The sequence below is a fragment of the Giraffa tippelskirchi genome, chromosome 12 (genome assembly GCF_054371585.1).
Source record: "Giraffa tippelskirchi isolate mGirTip1 chromosome 12, T2T-mGirTip1v1.2.pri, whole genome shotgun sequence".
NCBI classification, from domain to species: domain Eukaryota; kingdom Metazoa; phylum Chordata; class Mammalia; order Artiodactyla; family Giraffidae; genus Giraffa; species Giraffa tippelskirchi.
This window is the reverse complement of record NC_137286.1, coordinates 63,017,505-63,038,109: the sequence shown is the minus strand read 5'-3', so window position 1 is coordinate 63,038,109 and position 20,605 is coordinate 63,017,505. Positions and strand designations below refer to the sequence as shown.

General features: G+C 50.1%; 1 protein-coding gene across 15 annotated transcripts in view; it reads right to left on the bottom strand.

Moving 5' to 3' along the window:
• Window positions 1–20,605, bottom strand: part of ATP10A (ATPase phospholipid transporting 10A (putative)) — a 172,399-nt gene that overhangs the window by 87,051 nt on the left and 64,743 nt on the right. For all 15 annotated transcript variants that reach the window (XR_014071884.1, XR_014071879.1, XR_014071880.1 and 12 more), the window contains one exon: window positions 4,401–4,605. Coding sequence is in view for 9 of the 15 variants with exons in the window: in XM_081552048.1 (XP_081408174.1) it covers window positions 4,401–4,605 (205 nt within the window). In the remaining 6 variants the exon portion in view is untranslated. The remainder of the gene's footprint in view (window positions 1–4,400; window positions 4,606–20,605) is intronic.

Here is a 20,605-nt window from a genome sequence, read left to right as displayed (position 1 = left end):
TCCAATCCATCTTACAAATTATACGTTTGTACAAAGCAAATTTGGAAAACTCAGCAGTGGCCACAGGACTGGAAAAGGTCAATTTTCATCCCAATCCCAAAGAAAGGCAATGCCAAAGAATGCTCAAACTACCGCACAATTGCACTCATCTCACATGCTAGTAAAGTAATGCTTAAAAATCTCCAAGCCAGCCTTCAGCAATACGTGAACCATGAACTTCCAGATGTTCAAGCTGGTTTTAGAAAGGCAGAGGAACCAGAGATCAAATTGCCAACATCTGCTGGATCATCAAGAAAGCAAGAGCGGTCCAGAAAAACATCTATTTCTGCTTTATTGACTATACCAAAGACTTTGACTGTGTGGATCACAATAAACTGTGGAAAATCCTTAAAGAGATGGGAATACTAGACCACTTGACCTGCCTCTTGAGAAACCTGTATGCAGGTCAGGAAGCAACAGTTAGAACTGGACATGGAACAACAGACTGGTTCCAAATAGGAAAAGGAGTACGTCAAGGCTGTATATCGTCACCCTGCTTATTTAACTTCTATGCAGAGTACATCATGAGAAATGCTGGGCTGGAGGAAGCACAAGCTGGAATCAAGATTGCCAGGAGAAATATCAATAACCTCAGACATGCAGATGACACCACCCTTATGGCAGAAAGTGAAGAGGAACTAAAAAGCCTCTTGATGAAAGTGAAAGAGGAGAGTGAAAAAGTTGGCTTAAAACTCAACATTCAGAAAAGTAAGATCATGGCATCTGGTCCCATCACTTCATGGGAAATAGATGGGGAAACAGTGGAAACAGTGTCAGACTTTTATTTTGGGGGGCTCCAAAATCACTGCAGATAGTGATTGCAGCCATGAAATTAAAAGACACTTACTCCTTGGAAGGAAAGTTATGACCAACCTAGGTAGTATATTTAAAAGCAGAGACATTACTTTGCCAACAAAGGCCCATCTAGTCAAGGCTATGGTTTTTCCAGTGGTCATGTATGGATGTGAGAGTTGGACAATGAAGAAAGCTGAGCACCAAAGAATTGATGCTTTTGAACTGTGGTGTTGGAAAAGACTCTTAAGAGTCCCTTGGACTGCAAGGAGATCCAAACAGTCCATCCTAAAGGAGATCAGTCCTGAGTGTTCATTGGAAGGACTGATGTTGAGGCTGAAACTCCAATACTCTAGCTACCTCATGCGAAGAGTTGACTCATTGGAAAAGACCCTGATGCTAGGAAGGATTGGGAGCAGGAGGAGAAGGGGATGATAGAGGATGAGATCGCTGGATGGCATCACTGACTCGATGGACATGAGTTTGGGTAAGCTCCGGGGTTTGGTGATGGACAGAGAGGCCTGGCGTGCTACAATTCATGGGGTCGCAAAGAGTCAGACACGACTGAGCGACTGAAATGAACTGAACTGAACTGACAAAGCACCAGCGAGCAGTGTTCCAGCTTTAGTTTGGGAAAAAAGTGGGTTGAGGAGGCTTTTAGATATTATTGAGTTTAGCAGCTGAACAAACTAGATGATAGGAAACAAGAAAGTGACTCGGGAGAGCTGACCAAGGAGACGCACCTGCATGGCTTTGCCCCTCTCGCCATCCAAACAGGCCCATCCTGCTCTCCAGTTCTGCACTCTCTCCGCATCTCCCCACAGTGTCTGAGTCTCACCCATTAGATGCTCAAGGGTTTGCTACATGTCCCTTCTGCACACACTGGCCGCTCCTCCAGGATAGAGCTGGAGGCTGTGTGGCCAATCCAAGCCCATCCCTGCTGACCTCAGGGGTCGTTCTGACACTGGGATGGACCCTGGAGAGGGCTCAGGAACTGCGGGTTTTGGGGTCCTGGGTTAGGCCCGGGAGTCAGGCGGCCTCAGAGCAGAGGCACACGGGGCCTGGGGGAACGCAGGGCAGGGGAAGCCCGGCCTGTGCACTTACTACCAAGGTCTGCAGCACGGTCAGTGCAGAAGCTCAAGCACACTGGATGGGCCAGTGCTGGGCCCCGAGGCTCCCCAGCGAGCCCTGCCATCAGCTCTTCTGATCTGGCAGGAGACAATCCCGTTTTAAAAAATACTATTTTTAATGTTTATGTATGCTTTGCCTCATTGCAAGAAAGATTTGAGGCAACTCACAAAAATATTCTTGGCACAAAAGGAGCTTGAAACAGGGAAATCAGGGTGGTGGATGGAAGCAAGGGTACAACCGTCTGGACACTGGTGAGGAAGCCGGGGTCTGCAGGAGGTGGGCGAGGTTAGGCTCAGAAAGTCCTGCCACCAGGCCCAGGGCGTGGGAGGCCACCTGGCCCTTTTCAAGTGTGTCGAGGTGATCACAGCAACCAAGGGCAAACAGCATGGACACTCACAGCGGAAGCCAGGGATGCCCCCAGCAACCCTGCACGATGACCATTGCAGCACAGATGCCAACAGTGCCCCAGGGACACCCCAGGCTATAAAACAAGCCACCGCTCCAGAATCCCTTGGTCCTGACTCTAAGGCCTGGCTCCCCTGTAGGAGCTCAGGAAGACAGGAAATGACAGAGGACGAGACCCCCATGCCCCATAGTGGCAGCCTTCCTGAAACGCAGGAGTGCATGGTCTCAGGCACTTCTTAAACCTTCCTTCCTTGATGGCAAGGCCCACATGCAGAGACAGGCAGCGCGGTGTCAGAACAAGGGCTGCCGTGATCCTGGTCTCGCTCCCTGCCGCCCCCTGGGGTTGGCGCCCTGTCTCCTCTGCACACAGCTGGGGGGCGACAGAGCAGGGAGCCACCTCCTGAAGGGTCTCAGTTTTCAGCCACTGGCTACAGGTGGGTACCAGGGCTGGGCCCGGCCCCCTGTTCTACTTCTCAGTCCTCACAGGCCTAGCATTTCTGAGCTGGACCGACGCTCCTCCCAGACAGGATCCAGTCACAGAAGGTGACGGAGATGGACCCGGGTGGATGCGGCTGAACTCAGACACACTCCTGAGGACAGGAATTCCTAAGCCACATGCTACAGCCAGGTCGCTACTTCTGCTGTGTCACAACAAGAGCAACAGGCAGATGAGCGCCAACAGTGGGCCGGGCCCAAGTGTTCCCCGTGGCATTAAGGCACTCCAAGTCTGAGAAGTACACAGTGGACTCAGAGTCACAGAGCCAGCCTGCTGCCCCAGCCAGACCCCCCGGCCCCGCCCCAGGGCGCACCTGCTCTCACAGGAAGGGAATGCCCAGACCCTCGGCCCCGCCCCAGGGCGCACCTGCTCTCACGGGAAGGGAACGCCCAGACCCCCCGGCCCCGCCCCAGGGCGCACCTGCTCTCACAGGAAGGGAATGCCCAGACCCTCGGCCCCGCCCCAGGGCGCACCTGCTCTCACGGGAAGGGAACGCCCAGACCCCCCGGCCCCGCCCCAGGGCGCACCTGCTCTCACGGGAAGGGAATGCCCAGACCCTCGGCCCCGCCCCAGGGTGCACACCTGCTCTCACGGGAAGGGAACGCCCAGACCCCCGGCCCCGCCCCAGGGCGCACCTGCTCTCACGGGAAGGAAACGCCCAGACCCCCGGCCCCGCCCCAGGGCGCACCTGCTCTCACAGGAAGGAAACGCCCAGACCCTCGGCCCCGCCCCAGGGTGCACACCTGCTCTCACGGGAAGGGAACGCCCAGACCCCCGGCCCCGCCCCAGGGCGCACCTGCTCTCACGGGAAGGGAACGCCCAGACCCCCGGCCCCGCCCCAGGGCGCACCTGCTCTCACAGGAAGGAAACGCCCAGACCCTCGGCCCCGCCCCAGGGTGCACACCTGCTCTCACGGGAAGGGAACGCCCAGACCCCCGGCCCCGCCCCAGGGTGCACACCTGCTCTCACGGGAAGGGAACGCCCAGACCCCCGGCCCCGCCCCAGGGTGCACACCTGCTCTCACGGGAAGGGAACGCCCAGACCCCCGGCCCCGCCCCAGGGTGCACACCTGCTCTCACGGGAAGGGAACGCCCAGATCCCCGGCCCCGCCCCAGGGTGCACACCTGCTCTCACGGGAAGGGAACGCCCAGAGCCCCGCCCCGTCCCAGGGCGCACCTGCTCTCACGGGAAGGGAACGCTCGGACCCCCGGCCCCGCCCCAGGGCGCACCTGCTCTCACGGGAAGGGAACGCCCACACCCTCGGCCCCGCCCCAAGGCGCACCTGCTCTCACGGGAAGGGAACGCCCAGACCCCCGGCCCCGCCCCAGGGCGCACCTGCTCTCACAGAAAGCGAAGGCGCCCAGAGGCCTGGAGGCCCACGGTCCCCAGGCCGGGACAAGGCAGGTCCACCCAGACCCTCGGCCCAAACCCAGGCGTGCACCTGCTCTCACAGGAAGCAAAGGCGCCCAGAGGCCTGGAGGCCCGCGGGAGACCCGGCGGGACGCGGTCCCCGGGCGGGACGCGCCAGGTCACTTACGAGCTCAGAGAAGCCTCGGACCACCTGGCGCCGTTTCAGGTTGGTCTCCCCGTCCAGGTTGGCTGTCTCGATGTGGCACAGCCCGTCGGGGTCGCTGGAGGACAGCAGCAGAATGTCCGCGGGGATGGTCTCATTGCAGCGCAGGCGCACGAAGTCTCCCACGCGGATCTCCTTCCAGAACCGGTTAACGAACTGCTCCTCCTCCCTGGCAAAGACACGGCCGTTAACAAGGCTGGCAGAGGCCGACTGAGGCCAGGTCTGGGTGACGGGCACACGCAGCTCGGTGCATGCTCCGTGCCGCCCTCTGGCATCTGGAAAATTTCCATAATAAGAAGTGCTGAGGACCCCTGCTGGCACAGCAGGTAAGAATCTGCCTGCAGATGCAGAGGACATGGGTTCAATCCCTGGTCCAAGAAGATTCCACATGCCACAGAGCAACCTAAGCCAGCGCGCCATTACCGAGTTTTCTGTGCTCCACAACAAGAAGCCCATGCAGAACACCTTCCCCCTCCTGTGGACGCAACTACAGAAAGTCTGCACACAGCAGCAAAGACCCAGGACGACCAAAGGTTAATTAATTATTTTGAAAAGAGAAGCATTTAAAAAGAAGATTCCTCAAGGCCACATCCAGTGTAACTCCAATTACATGAAATATCTAGAACAGGCATCCATGGCAATAGAATATGGATTTGTGGTTGCCATAGTCTAGAGTTTAGGGAGATGAGAAATTATTTCCTGGGTACAGGTTTCCATTTAGGGTGATTAAAACGTTCTGGAACTAGGTAGTGGTCATGGTTGCACAACTGTAAACACACAAAATGCCACTGAATTGTTCACTTTAAAATGGTTAAACTTGGGACTTCCCTGGTGGTCCAGTGGTTAGGACTCAGCACTTCACCTGCAGAGGCTGCATGTTCAGTCCACAGTCGAGGAACTGGGATCCCACTGCCATGGAGCTGGTCAAAAGTAATTACTTCATTAAAAAAATAAAATGACTAAATTTTTCACTCCTAGGTATTTACCTCTAAAGAATTAAAATCAGGGACTTGTATAGATACTTGCCTACCCATGTTCATAGCGGCATTATTCCCTGTAGCCTAAAGGCAGAAACAACCCAAATGCCCAACAATAGATGAAGAGATGAGCAAAAATGTCATAAATCCACGTGAAGTGAAGTGAAAGTCACTCAGTTGTGTCCGACTCTTTGTGACCCCATGGACTATACAGTCTACAGAATTCTCCAGGCCAGAATACTGGAGTGGGTTCCATGCCCTCCTCCAGGGGATCTTCCTAACCCAGGGATCAAACCCAGGTCTCCCAAATTGCAGGCAGATTTAGCAGCTGAGCCACAAGGGAATACAGTGGAATATTATTCAGCCATGTAAAGGATGGAAATTCTGACTCATTAGAAAATCGATGAACTCGGAGAACATTATGCCAAGTGAAATAAGTCAGTCACGATAGGACAACTATTACACAATTTCACTTTTATGAGGTCCCTGCACAAGACAAAGTCACAGAGACAGATAGTAGAATCTTTGCACCATCTGCAGGATGGAGCCCACACAAACAGATCTTCTCCATGTCACTCAAGATGAACTGGATAATCACTTAGAACACTGCCACCACAGCCAGCTTTCAGCATCTGTTAGTTACCATTGGTTAATAGATACCAGGATGAAAACATTATGTGTATATCTCTGCTTAGATTTTTTACTCTGGAAAATTGAGCTCATTAATCCTACAAAGGACATTTTAAGAGTTCGTTGGAGGCAGTCATGTCCACATTTATAAATAAGCAGAGAACCAAGACTTTTATCCCAACATGTCATTCTACATGAGGAAACTGCATCAAAAAATTCTCTGGGCTATATTATCAGGAAAATAAAGGCCCTAAAACACATTCCACTTGCACCGTCAAGCTCTCACCGGCCCCTGTCTCATAACGTGACCTTCCTCAGCTGAGCTCCCAGAGACCAATTCAGCAGTGAGTCTGGGTCTCACCCGACTCCTAAGCTCTGGCAACGAGTCCTGAGAGTCACACTTCTATTATATTCTACAGAACCCATGGCAAACGTCCAGGGGTTCCTAGCATCAGCTGCCCCAGGGGCTGAGAACTGAAGAAGTTGTTGTAAAGCCTCTGATTTCTTGCATTCCTCCAATTCATGAGCACAGTAGCTTGGTTGCTACAGAGCCAACAGAGACAAATTAGATACAACTTTGTCCTCAAAACTAACTGCAAGGCGTACATGCCAATATTAAAAGAGGAACAGAGGTAATGTAATTTTATCAAACATGGTGTGTGTTCAAATAATACTTGACCAGCTTATCTAAATTGTAAGATATTATTTTACAATTAATGTCTCGTTTCCTGTAACTTCTTGTACATGTTTATTACTTGTTCTTAATAGCTTTTACTTTTGGAAATATGACTGTTGAAATCAAAAAAAGTAAAAAACAAATGCAAGGCAAGACCAAAGCACTGGACAGCGCGCCCTGGGGGTTGTGGCCTGCAGCCTCCAGTGGGGCTCTGGGCCCAGCACCCACTCCAAGGCCAGGATGCTGTGCAGATGAGCGTCTCCCAGCTGGACAGTCTCCACCCGGCCCAAGGGCACTGCTCGCTCGCCATCACAGTCTGACCGCCTTCCAGTGGACTGAGAGACAAGACGTCACCTAACTGTGTTCCTATTTTCTCTTCTGAAGGTCAGACTTTGACTCTACTATTAGAAACATTCTAACATTAGCTCCTCAGTCTTCTTCCTCGTCAGGACCCTTTGTCGGCTTCCCACAGAAGGCACAGAGGAATCTGAAGGCCTGTGTCCTTTCCTGGAGAAAGAATCCAGAAACTCCGTCTATGTGTGGTCCCTGAGGCAACAGTACACTCCCAGCGAGCTGGGCGGCCCAGGGTGACAGCAGCTGCCGGAAGACCAGGTCCCTGCCCTGGGGACAGGCGGGGCGGGACCCCCGTCCAGGCTCAGCTTATCTTCACCACGCTCTGTTTACAGATCTCATCAAACACGAAGTCAGTGTCCATCTGCCTTGAAATCTTAGAACATTAGCTTGCCCACTCCAGCAGAGCACGTCTTTAAAACAGCAACTTCTCAAAGTTACTGTGGAGGTGTCTGAGTCTGGAGGAGTCCTCTGCACACCCACCCTGGAAACAGCAACGCGTGAGGAGGCCTCTGCCCATCCTGGCAGGAGCAGCCCCCATGCCTGTGGGCACGAGAGCAATGCGAGCGGCAGCAGGGCTCTGGGGCCTGAGGGAGAGAGGCCCTGCGGCTCATGGGGACCTGGGGACCCAGGCTCAGGAGGCATCTGGGGCTGAACATGGCACAGAGCCCCTTCTCCTCGGCAGACTAAGACTCCTCACGCAAGGCCCATGGCCCTGCTGACGGCTCCAGTGGGAGCTCCAGCACCAAGCCTGCACCCCACGCCTACCCAGTAACATCCCTGCCTGTGTCACTCTTATTTATTTTCATTGTATGTTTATTATATACATCATATAGTAACATACACTGTATAACGTATATACCATGTTACATATTACACGTGTATGTCTACACGTGTAATAGATACAATACCTATAACATACATATTATATGTAAGTAGCCCAAGAACTGTGTTTGGACATACGGTCGTTAAAAGAGGTGACTGAGTCGGAATGAGGTCACAGGGAGGGACCCCAGTCCAACAAGAACGGGGCACTTCTAAGGAAGGAGAGGGAGAGACACTAGGGACGCGTGTGTGGGGGACTGTCGGGAGCCGCGATCGGCATTACTGACAAAATGGAGGCACGGCCCCAACCCCCTCTCCTCATCCCGCAGGCATGGTCCTGGGATGAAGGAGTTAGGTCTTGTGATTCTGCCTTGTTCTTTCCTTCCTCCGGTTGAGTTGGCTGAAAAGAATGTTATAATCCATAAAGTTAACTATTGACATTTGTTCAAGGATCTTTACAGACAATGCTCCAGGATGAGCACATAGGCTGCAGCCTGAGGCCATGGGAAACATTGTCTTCTGAAACCTGCTTGTAAGGGAAATGTTTATGGCAAAACAAGTTTACTGAGTTTAGGGGTTAGGAATAATTAAGAATAGTTAGAAGCTAAAAGTTTAAGGTATGTTGTAGTGTTGGCATATTTTGCTATAGCTTATGGAAACTAGGTATTTTAGAGATACTAATAGCTAAAAGCCTTTTTAGGAGATGATGAGCTTAAGTTACTAGGGGATAACACGATTTAGAAAGATAAGAAATAAACTGAGGAATGTGATATACAGCCCAGAGACAAACTTGAGTTACAATTTTATCACAAGGACACTTAAGAGGGAACTCTAAAGGACAACAATGATTTATGGAGACAGTAAATATGGGTGAGGGGAAACTGAAGATGTCATACCTCTGACCTAATGCTTTTGCAAAAGTATAAAAGAAAACCTGATGCTTAAAATAAACATGCAGCCCAGTGCTTTGAGCGAGAGACTGCATCATTTTCTCCGCCGAGATGCAGTCCAAATGAGTGAAAGGCTGCATCATTCGCCGACCCCGTTCATCCATTCAGGGCGATTCCCTGGCTGCCGAAGCTGGACTCCGGCAGGGGACCACATGAGGACACAGAGAGACTGCCATGGGTGAGCCAAGGAGAGGCCTCCGGAGACAGCAGTCCTGTCAGCGCCTTATCTGGGACAGCCAGTTCCAGAAGGGACGAGATTAAACTTCTGGTGTGTGAGCCGCCCCGTCTGTATGCTATCACGGCAGCTCAAGCGGACCAGCACCTAACCACGTCCATTCCCTGACTCCCGCAGGAGGGGCGCCCCCAGGCCGGGAGAGCAGGAAGGGGGAGCAGGAGACGGGTGACTCGGGGCGTCGTCCCGGAGCCTCCTGCACAGGCCCGCACCCCACATGTCCTTCTGTGCACAGGAGAAGCACCACAGGAAAGACAGAAATCAACCTCAGTGATACTCACAGCAACATGGCCTCCTAAGAGCACTGATGCCAGAAGCAGCAGCTAAATGCTTTAGGACCGGCTCGTTTCCTCAGGTCCGGTGGATGCTGTCTAGGGTGGACAGGACATGTGACCACCCTTCTGCACAGGAAAAGTCTCAGGAGTGTACACCACCCATGGGTGCCCTGCAAACACCAGGCAGGCACCTGCACTCCGCCAGGGGCCAGGGCATCCGCCCACGACACAAGGTGTAGACACTATGCATCCGCTTCCAGCACCTTTAACAAGGGGCCCCGTGCAGTGTGCCCGATGATACTCCTTCTGAGCGCAGGGGCTGCCTCGTCCGCTGGCAGGATTCTGAGAGGGCCCCCGGACCCCCAGCCCTGGTGTGCATGCCCTGCCGGCCCCCCGAGTCAGCTGGGGGGCTGCAGGAGTCACTCCTGCACATTCAATGAAGGTGCCCCATCAGTGGGCTACGAGCTAATTAGCAGGGAGGCCGTCAAGTGGGCCTGGTGGAACCACAGGAGCCCTGTACACTGGACCTCAACCAGAGACAGTGAGTCAGATGCGAAACTGTAGCAAGCAGCAGAGGGGCCGTGTGGCCAGAGCCAGGATGGCGCTGGCGTTCAGCCAGCAAGAGCACGGGCCAGGCCTACCAGCACCTGAGCTAAACGCCACCAAGATGTGATGAGCCTGGAGGAGGACCAGGTCTCAGACTAGAGGCGTCAGGCCAACACCCGGACCGCAGCCGGGAGAGGCCCAGGGCAGAGCACCTGGCCAGCACGCGCCTGCATCCTGCTCCTGGAGACTCCAACAGCACACATCTGAGCTGTCTCCAGTTGCTGAGTTTACACACAGCAGGAGAAAGCTAATGCAGACAATCTCCTTCTGCACAGAAGCAGGAGCTGGAGACGCTCACTGTCCGGGGGTGCGGTCCTCGCAGGGTGCAGCAAACCAGAAAACCACACTCAGCTTCAGAAGATGCATACCTGAGAAAAAGATGGAGCTGCTGGGGAGCCCAACTGAGAAAAAGACTATCTCATAGGAAAAGAATGCAGAGCAAGACTGGTTAAAATACAACCACAGCAGAAGAAGCCCACCAGAGGGTATGCATAACACATCAAAATGTGGGGAAACCTGAAAACATGTAGTCCACATCATCCATTACAAACGCGGGGTGGGACCCTCCATGAGAATGACAACCGCCTTTCCGATCGATCAGCTGAGGGCCTTGCTCAGGGGCCTTGAGGGATCTGAACCCAAGTGTTCAAGAGTTCAAGAGCCACTGGTGGGAAACAGTGTAACTCTTCTGAGATGGGATGGGGAGTCGGTGGAGGGGACCAAGCTGAAAGGGGTCCCGAGTCTTTTTGAGGGACACACTGCCACTGGTTTTTCTGCACCAAAGCCCTCACCTCTTGGCCTCTTATTTGCTCAGCTGTAGTGTTAAATAATTTCCAAGATCTGTTCTAAGGCCAAGAGAAGTTTCTATGATTAGCTTTCCTCTTCTGGGAAAATCAGTTAACCCTGTTTATTATTAGTCCTGCTGAGCTTTGCAGTTCTTATCTGAGCCTTTTTTGTGCAAAACAGTACAATGCAGGGGCGAAGGAATATGGAAATATTAAAGTGACTAGTGACAAATTTTATTTAAAGACAAGCAGTAAACAAAATTCTAAGCTCAAGTCATTGTTTTTGATCCGTTGTTTAGGCTGATAATCTACTTATTTGTACTAGTTGTGTTTTTAAGGTTACTAAGAAAACAATTCCAATAAGATGAGATAACTGAGTTACAGGATTTACAGGAATCATCTTGAGCAGTTGAAAAGCATGTTTTTGCTTGAAGATGCTATGTTACTTTCATGTAGCTCTTCACAAATGCAGCATTCAAGGACTCCTGCTCAGAAACATTCTGTTAATGATTTATGCTTTCAAGTGCATCAGAATTCCCACCAGTTCAGCCTCACTCATGGCCCCTCTCCTGTTGTGGTCCTGTCTCTGCAATGGCTAAGGTTTTCAACAGTGTATTTATAAATCTCTCCAGCTGTAATGTGCAAAACAAATCTGACTCCACAGTGGATCTGTTTCTTTAACTTTTGTATTCTATTGCTTTTGCTTCAAGTTAATCACTAAACAGATGTTGCCTGTAAGCTTTAATGATAAATAATGGCCCACCTCTGGAAACCTTGATTCCCAGGTAGTAAGCACGAAGCTAAAATACCTTTGTTTAGCTCACAGGAAACATCCTGACTAGGTCCACCTGTGAATGACTGCAGGGAGAAAGAAAGACCTCCCCTCCAGAGGCTGACCAGGACCAGGAAATGTTTGACTTTCCTTCCTTGTTTAGTATAAAAGAAGCTTCAAATCTAATTCAGGCAAAATGGTTCTTTGGGGCAGGATCTGCCCGCTTTGCAAATAACAGCAATTCATTCCTCAATTTGATGGCCTGTCCTGTGGCAAGCCGTATGAGCTTGGACTTGGTAACAATGTAGAGAAGGAATAAAACCAAACAGATAAAGCTTTTTTAAAACGCACTTGTAGGAATTGTGGGAACTTTACTTTGATCTTTATTGTGCTGTTTTCAAATGGATTTGCATTTAGGTTATTAGATTACCGTTTTCCTTAACAGCAAAAGAACACTTTTTTTTTTTAAGGTGACAATAGATTCCAAATTTGAGAAACTAGTTAACATCCCTGGTGACCCACTGCCCTCCGTGTACAAGGACAGTCCTGACAGTAACCGGGCTGTCACTGTCCTGCTCTCTAACTGGTCAACGGATTTATGAACGAATGCATCCTCCTGGCTGGGAGGAGGAAGGAGAGGCGGATGCATGCCCACTTCTGATTCCGCCCACAGCAGGTGACTCCTCCCTTGTAACGTGACACGACCATTCCAGATGGAGCCCAGAGGTAGGCCACCCACTGCTCGAAACGTCTCCACTGCTCGAAACGTCTCCACGAAATACCCATGCCGCATGCACGGAGCCCACTTCCTGGGACGCCTTACTGTTAGAGATGCCTGCCTCTTACCACGTCTCAGTAATTTAGGAAGTGAATGAGAAGTCTGTAATGCTTATAACTTGGATACACATTTGACTTTCTGACACATTGTCTGACTTTATGTGGCCATATCTTACCACATACTTTCTCATGTTCCAGAAATACTGGCTTTAATTCAATTGCACACAATTTTCACAACCACACAGGGGAACTCCCCACCTCCTTCCCACCTCACCATGCCCACAGGCTGCTCAGGGGCTGGCAATGGGGGTACAGGGGTAGATAAAGCACATCTCACTCACCTCCCTTGATGTCTCCCTCCCTTAAACTTGTCTCTTTCCCTGAACAAGACCAACCAATGAAGAAGTATGTGTTGGGTTTGGATGGGCAGGAAAGAATGAGGAAGAAAAAGAAGAGATGGGAGGGTTTTTAAGAGTTGAGCAGATCCACTTGGAAACAAGGGATTAAAGAGGAAAGTACAATTCTCTCACTTATGTTTTAAGTACAATTCCAGGCTGAGGCGAAGAACACTTGTTTTGATTAGGCAATCTGGGAGTGCCTCCTGGAAGAGGGGGCATCTGAATATATCTCCTGAAAGATGAAAGAAATCTTAGCCTGACCCATACCCCACCCCAAGAGGACTACTTATAGTAAAGAGTGGAATTTAGGGAGAGGCTAGAAGGGCAGTGACCAAACCAACACTAAGGTAAAATAACAGCAAAAGAGATCATGAGACTTGAGACACAGAAACAGGAAAGAAAGATCCTGCGAGGGGGTTTGACTGTACAGGCGATGTGACTGGACACCACAAATGACTGGATGACTCAGGCACGGAGCACTCAGGCCTCCAGCCGTGGTGGCTGAAATGTGGCAACCACTGAGCTCACCTCGGCGGGGGTGTGCTATGGGATGGAACACGGTCCAGCTGGGAGCAATTCTGAGTCTGAAGAGCTGGTGGGCGTGGGGGTGGGCTGGTGGGAGATGCTCTGAAGACCAAGGGAGATGGAGACGGGCCCTCAGGGTGCTCGTATGAAGGTGACAGGACCCCCGCCCATGGGCGCTGTCAGGGTGATTACAGAGGAGAGAGCTGGCTAGAAAGGAACAGTGATGAGTATTAGCTCGGACAGGAGTGACAAGGGAGGGAATGTCCATCGGGGAAGCCAGCAGGGGGGCTGGGCAGGCAGGCAGGGCAGAGGGAGGGGGCTGGAAGCTAAGGGATGAAGACGCCCCCAAGGATGCCCGGAGCCCACCCACTGCCACGGGCAGGGGTCCAGAGGCTGCACCGTCCACTGCCAAATGATCACACCTGGACAAACAATCACCAAATGTGTGCTCACAGTCGCCGTATTTTTCTTTCCTTTTTCATGCCTCAAGCTCCAGGGGCACACGCCTGAACATGGCATAGCCCTGAAGATCAAAGGCCACCATCCCAAACACCCTGGTCCTTCTTCCTCCCCGGCCGAACCTGTTTACCACTCAAGCATGTTTCCTGCCTGGCTAAGGGAGAGTTCAGTCTCTTGAAAGACGAGGAAATGTTTTCCAGAAGTGGGCCACCTCCACGAGATTCACAAATGTTTAATGGCCTGGGACAAGGCTTTCAGCCAACCCCAGCTGGAGGCAGAGACCAGGTTTCCGTCAGCACCGACACATCAGCATCTTGTTAACAGAACTGCAGGACGGGAGGGGAGCCCCCCACCACGTGCGGCCCTCACCAGGAGCAAGCAGCACGCAGGGCACTTGTTAACACACACGGTCCTCACTCAGAAGGTACTGAGTCCTAACACTCACTCATGGATGGAGAGGCTGGCCTGTCCAAAGTCACACCCAGAAAGAGGCAGAGTGAGGACCACACCTGCCCAACTCCAGGGCCCAGGAGGCCTGGGGAGGTCTGGTTCTGAAAATACACCCAACTGGGTGGCCTCCTTGCCTGTGTGCTAGGTCGCTTCAGTCGTGTCTGACTTTTTGCGACCCTATGGACCACGGCCCGCCAGGGATTCTCCAGGCAAGAATACTGGAGTGGGTTGCCATGCCCTCTTCAAGGCAATCTTCCCAACCCTGGGATCGAACCTGTGTCTCCTGCATCTCCTGCATTGCAGACACTCTTTACCCACTAAGCCACCTGGGAAGCCCAATCGGTGGCTTAAGGAAGACAATTGGGCAAAATTCTATGCCCAAAACTCATTTTTTTCTCTTTTAAACTATACAGCACAGACACCAATATGATCTGAAAATACTGGGTTGGCCAAAATGTTAAGATTGCATTATGACAGCTGTCATATTAGCATGCAATAAAAACGTATCAAAACTGATTTTTCATATAGCCATTTTAATAATGAAGATGGAAGAGAAAAAGCAACTTTTCTGGCATATTATGCTTTATTATTTTAAGAAAGGTAAAAACGCAACTGAAATGCTAAAAAAAGATTTGTTCAGTGTATGCAGAAGGTGCTGTGGCTGATCAAACACGTCAGAAGTGGCTGGTGAAGTTCTGTGTGGGAGCTTTCTCGCTGGGTGACACCCCAGGGTCAGGTAAACCAGTTGAAGCTGACAGAGATGAAATCAAAGAGAACCCCGAGAACAATCAATGTTATACCATGTGGGAGAGAAGCTGACATACTCAAAATATCCAAATCAAGTGTTGAAAATCATTTACAACAGCATGGTTATGTTCATCTCCTTGATGTCTGAGTTCCGCATACGTTAATCAGAAAAATCTCGACCATATTTCCGCATGTAATTCTCTACTTAACGGTACCAAAAATGTTTGTTTTTAAAACAAATTGTGACAGGCAATGAAAAGTGGATACTTCACAGTAATGTGAAATGGGCGAGACCATGGGGCAAGCGGAATGAACCACCACCAACCACATCAAAGGCCGATTTTCATCCAAAGAAGGTGATGTTGTGCATATGGAGGCATTGGAAGGGAGTCCTCTATTACAAGCTCCTTCCGGAAAACCAAATGATTAATCCCGACAAGTACTGTTCCCAATCAGACAAACTGAAGGCAGCACTTGAATAAAAGTGTCCAGAAATAATCAACAGAAAATGCATGGTCTTCCATCAGGATAACACAAAACTGCATGTTTCCTGGATGACCAGGCAAAAACCGTTACAGCTTGGCTGGGAGAAGTTCTGATTCATCTGCAGTATTTGCCAGATGTTGCACTTTCTTATGTTCATTTATTTCGGTCTTTATAAAATTCTCTTAATGGAAAAAATTTCAATTCCCTGGAAGACTGTAAAAGGCACTTGGAACGGTTCTTTGCTCAGAAAGATAAAACGTTTTGGGAAGATGGAATTATGACGTTGCCTGAAAAACAGCAGGAAAAGTAGTGGAGCAAAATGGTGAATACTTTCAATAAAGGTCTTGGTGAAAATGAAAAATGTGTCTTTTATTTTTAGTTAAAAAATCAAAGTAGTGGAACAAAATGTAACAGGAACTTTCAATAAAGTTCTTGGTGAAAATTAAAAATGTCTTTTATTTTTAGTTAAAAAAATCAAAGGAATTTTTTGGCTAACACAATAAAATATTGTTATGCTTGAAAGGGGGTGGACAAGCAGATGGTTTCAGACGCATGTGGTATCTGACCACCCCACCCAGTAACATTTCAGTCCATCTGCCAAAACACCTGCCTATTTGCAAACAACCAGCGAGGCCGTGTCCAGAGTCAAAAGTCACAAAGTTGTCGTCTTGGCTCAAACTGGGCAGTGAGCCTGGGCACGCTGAGGGGCGGCTCAGGGCTCAGTGCACAGTGGTCAGGACCCTCTGGGGCCACCCCTGGGACCGAGGGCAGCGGGCAGGCTGTGACCGGCTCTGGATGACGTGGCAGCTCTGACAGGCACTCCTGTCCTGGGCAGGGCACACCTCACACTGCTGGCAGCGACGCTGTGGGCTGTGGACCAACAGACCCCTTTCAAATAGGGCAGCTCCCCAGTGTGCTGCTCTTCTGCACAAAGCCGCCCACCCTTTTTTTTTTGCAAAATCCCTCCCTCAAAAATACTTGCAAATGGTACTAAGCAGCTGGTTCTGGAAGGATCTAGCTAATTGTGACACCTGGCACCCAGCCAGGCTCTCCATAGAGGGTCAGAAGCCCAGGTGCACATCCTTCGTCACGGAAGAAAGGACTCCCCCCCAGTAAGAGGCACAGCAGAAAGCAAGGCCAGGCACAGGCCTCGGGTCAGGCCCACAGTTGGAGTTTTGTGCGATTTTGGTGTAATTTTCTCCCCACTATTACTTTTGAAGGGAATTTTTTTTTTTTTTTTTTTTACTTACAAAATCAGATATACTACAAATGAACAGAAAAGTTACATTTAACATTTAATTTGTTGTTTGTAACTAATGCAAGAGCTGGGATTTTGTTAACTTAGAAAGATGCAACTGCTCAGAGCAGTTCAGGAGTGGGGCGCGGTACGGGCAGTGCTTGGTGCAGAGTCACAGAGAAAGTGAAGCGTGTGGCTCGCAGCATCCCATATGACGGCACTGATACAGAACAATCCCTGTAAAGAGAACGCTCCTTCCAAATGTCAGACTGCCTCAGGTCTCTCAGTTTTACCACATCTCCTACTGGTGAAACATCCCCTGTGTAAGGAAGGCAAGTTCCAGTTAAGGTTGTGCTTTATTTACTGAACCAACAGACAGAGTGTTGGCCAGAAATGTCATCACGCGTGCGTGCAGTTGAACGCATGTTCTTTTCCTCCAAATGGTTCAAGGTGGAGGTAGAATCAAATGTAAAGTATCTAGAAAGGTCCACAGAACACATTTTCAAGAAAAAGAGAACTAACCAAACACACAATCCAACTAGACAGATCTCCCAAGCGTGGCCCTAGCAAAGTACTTCTTCGGCTCTCAAAGGAGAGAGCTACTCAACACTTTTTAAAGCTTTTTAAAGCAAACAGAATGAACGAGAAAACAGGATGAAGCAAGCCCTAAATGGGAGGTTCACAGCAAGAGATGCAAGAATCTCATGGAATAATTGTGCCAAGGCCTGGTACCTTGAGGATAAGAAAACCTTCCCTGGATTCATTATTCAGATTGTGGACAAACGAGGGGGTGGCGGACAGTGGGCACTGGGGCCTGGAGAGAGACAGAGACATTTTCACAGCACTTTAAAAAGACCCCTCAAGATTCTGAAATTACCCCCAATTTATTATAGACTCTTTATGAGACAGGCCTGGAGCCTGGGACCCTCTGCAGCAGCCCTTGTACCTGGACAAACGTCTCCTTGAGCTGCAAAATAAAAGCAACTATACACGACTAAAAATAACCGCATACATGCAGTTGGGGCAAATTATGGACAAGATACAAAAACACACACAAAAAAAACAACCCTCAACTGCCACTTTCAAAGAGCCAGGAGCAAAAGCAGGGGGTGGGAGCAAAGGTGGGCAAACCACCTAAGCCACCCCTTTAGCCAGACCCCTGAACACACCATATAAAGAGCCAGCTTGCTGCTCCCCTAATAGGGCCCAATAAATCTTTGCTGAATTTCCTGTCTGGCCTCAGATCAATTTCTATTGATCAAGGAGGCCAAGAATCCTGGTGGGTAACAATTACACAACAGGCAGAGAAGGGAAAAGCCCAGAATGAGAGAGACAATGGCTTCAAAGCGTCAGCTCCCCTGACGTCTGGGGCCAGACTGTTCCTTCCACTGAGGGCCGTCTGCACAGAGGCCCTCACCACAGATCCCATCGGTCAAGCTCCCTGGGGAGGACGCCACCCAGGTGGAGGACCACTGCTTTCGGGCACCCGGATGGGCATTCAGGAAAGTGGGTTATTAAGTAAACCCTTACAGAACCAACATCTTTTGAAAACCATGTGGGTGAGGACTCAGCACTGAAGCAAAAATGGCAAACTCTGTAGCAGGAACTCGACCCACATCTGTTGCGTAATGTCCAGAATGTGTCTCCTTTCCACCCTAAACCAAAACAGCTGCTCCTTTGGTGAGACATGCTAATGGATTTGGAATTTCATCTAAACGTCACAGGATGCTGGCTGTTCTTGCCCCAGACTACAGGGCCTCTGGCTTCTTTAGAATGAAGATTGCTGACTTTCCCAGTCCACACTGGACTATGCTGGGACCATGCGATCATTCACTGCAATGTCACACTGCATACCCAGAAGGAAGGAATTTTCCCAGGGGATGTGCCAGCTTGTGACAGCAAAATGATGCCTAAAAAAACAAGACCACTTAGGAACCTCTTAGTGAGTTACAAAACTTTTTTTGGACAAATCATTTCTATTGCAATCTTTTCTGAGTTTCATGAGACAGTCTCAAAATAGCTCAGGACACACCAGGACGTAGGGAGCAAGACTCTTCATCTCAATAATAATATTGTCCATTTGTAAAGCATGTAAGACACTTTGGGGGAACCTGTAGAGTTTCCAAGGTCATTTCTTCTACACTAATTCACTGGTTAGTATGGCATTCTCACAAAATGGGCAAAACTGTCCACATTCTTTCAGCTGATGCCTTACAGCTGGGAGAGGTCTGGTGTTTTTTAACAATTTTTCCCGAGAGGCTGCAACAATCCATATTTCTCCACTGGTACCCAAAAGTACCCGCCCCCTCGTTTCTGCAAACAGTAGCTGCTGCTTTCTCTTTCTTTGCAGCCTCCAGTCTAATAGGCAGACAGGACACGTTACCTTTTTACGGCTCCTGCCTGACTCCCATTTAACCTGCTCTTCCAGGAATTAACTGTCTATTTTCCAGCTGTTTTTCCTATTGTATTCTATTCTTTCTTGACAACTTAATTTGTGAGAGCGTTTGTATTAAAAATATGAATCCCTTTTCTTTTACCTGGAGAACAATTTTTTCTAACAACTTTTAAAAAATGTTTGCTTCTGTATATTCTGTCATGTAAGTTTTAATTTTTAAATAGTTAAATATGTGAGTTTTCTAGGCCTGTTGAGAAAGTCCCCCATGCTCCTAGACTGGACATATTACTTCTTCAGTTTTAGTGAGTGAATGCAGTGTTCTTTTGTTTTTTAATATTCAAGTGTTCAAACAAACCTGATCTTCATTTTTATATAGTACAATCTGAGGGTCCCAAGGAGTCAGACAACTGGGTGAACACTATTTACTAAACAATCCTTTGCCATTGAACTTAAATGCCCCTCTACAATTCTCACATATAATGCCACGTATCAGGGGTTCATCCTATCTTGCTCCTGTCCACACTCTGACACTGGGATCCACTGCACAGTGTGTGGGGTCAGCACCCCACTGGGAGCCCCCGCCTGCGTGGAGGCAGCCCCCTGGCAGGGCCTGGCTGGCATGATGGTGACGCCGCATGCTTCCTGCCCCTGCCTCTGGTGGCCCCTGCGAGCCATAGACAACTTCATGCCGCAGCCCTGGTTCCACCAACTGTACAAAAAGTCCCTCCTGCTTTATCTTTCTAAAAATATCTTGGAACTTCCCTGGTGGTCCAGGGGTCAGGACTCCGTGCTCCTGACGCAAGGGAAGCAGGTTCATTCCCTGGTCCGGGACTAGGATCCCACGTGACAGGTGGCAAAGAAATAAATAAAGTCTTGGCTATATCGGGGCATTATGAGCTCTGCTGCTAAGTCACCTCAGTCGTGTCCGACTCTGTGCGACCCCATAGGTGGCAGCCCAGCAGGCTCCACCGTCCCTGGGATTCTCCAGGCAAGAACACTGGAGTGGGTTGCCATTTCCTTCTCCAATGAGCTCTAAGGCCATTTTATTCAATTCCAAGAGAACCTTGCAGGCAGACTCACACACTCACACACACACACCCTCTTCTTGAAGAACTCACTCTCCCACCCATAGCAACAGGAAGCCTCCTGCTGGCTTGTTTAATACATCCTTCAAAGAGATACTGCAGTTTTCTTCATGCACGTTTTGCGCCCTTCTGGTGCAGTTCACTCCTAGGCACTTTTATAGGATTTGCTCCTGTTTTCAGCTCTATCCTCCCCAGCTCCCCTCTGAATGTTCACGGCTCCCTGAGCTCCTGTGAGTCACTCTCTGTGGTCTCTTCCTCAGCAGCTGTTTCTCTGGGTGTGACTTCCCTCTGCTCAAACCATCTTCCTTTCCCTGGTCACTGGGCCCCTGCGAAGGAGCGGTTACTGTTCTTGATTAGCGTGTTTGGGCTCTGCTCTACTTTCTGAAATGACGGCAGGTCCTCATTGCAGACAGTGAGGCAGCTCCCAGGAGAGCAGGGGGCACGAAGCTCCCTCCAGGCTCCCCTAGGCTCCTCTCCTGGGCCCAGGGTGAGTGAGAACCAGCCTGGGGCCAGTGCCAGCTCCCCCTGCAC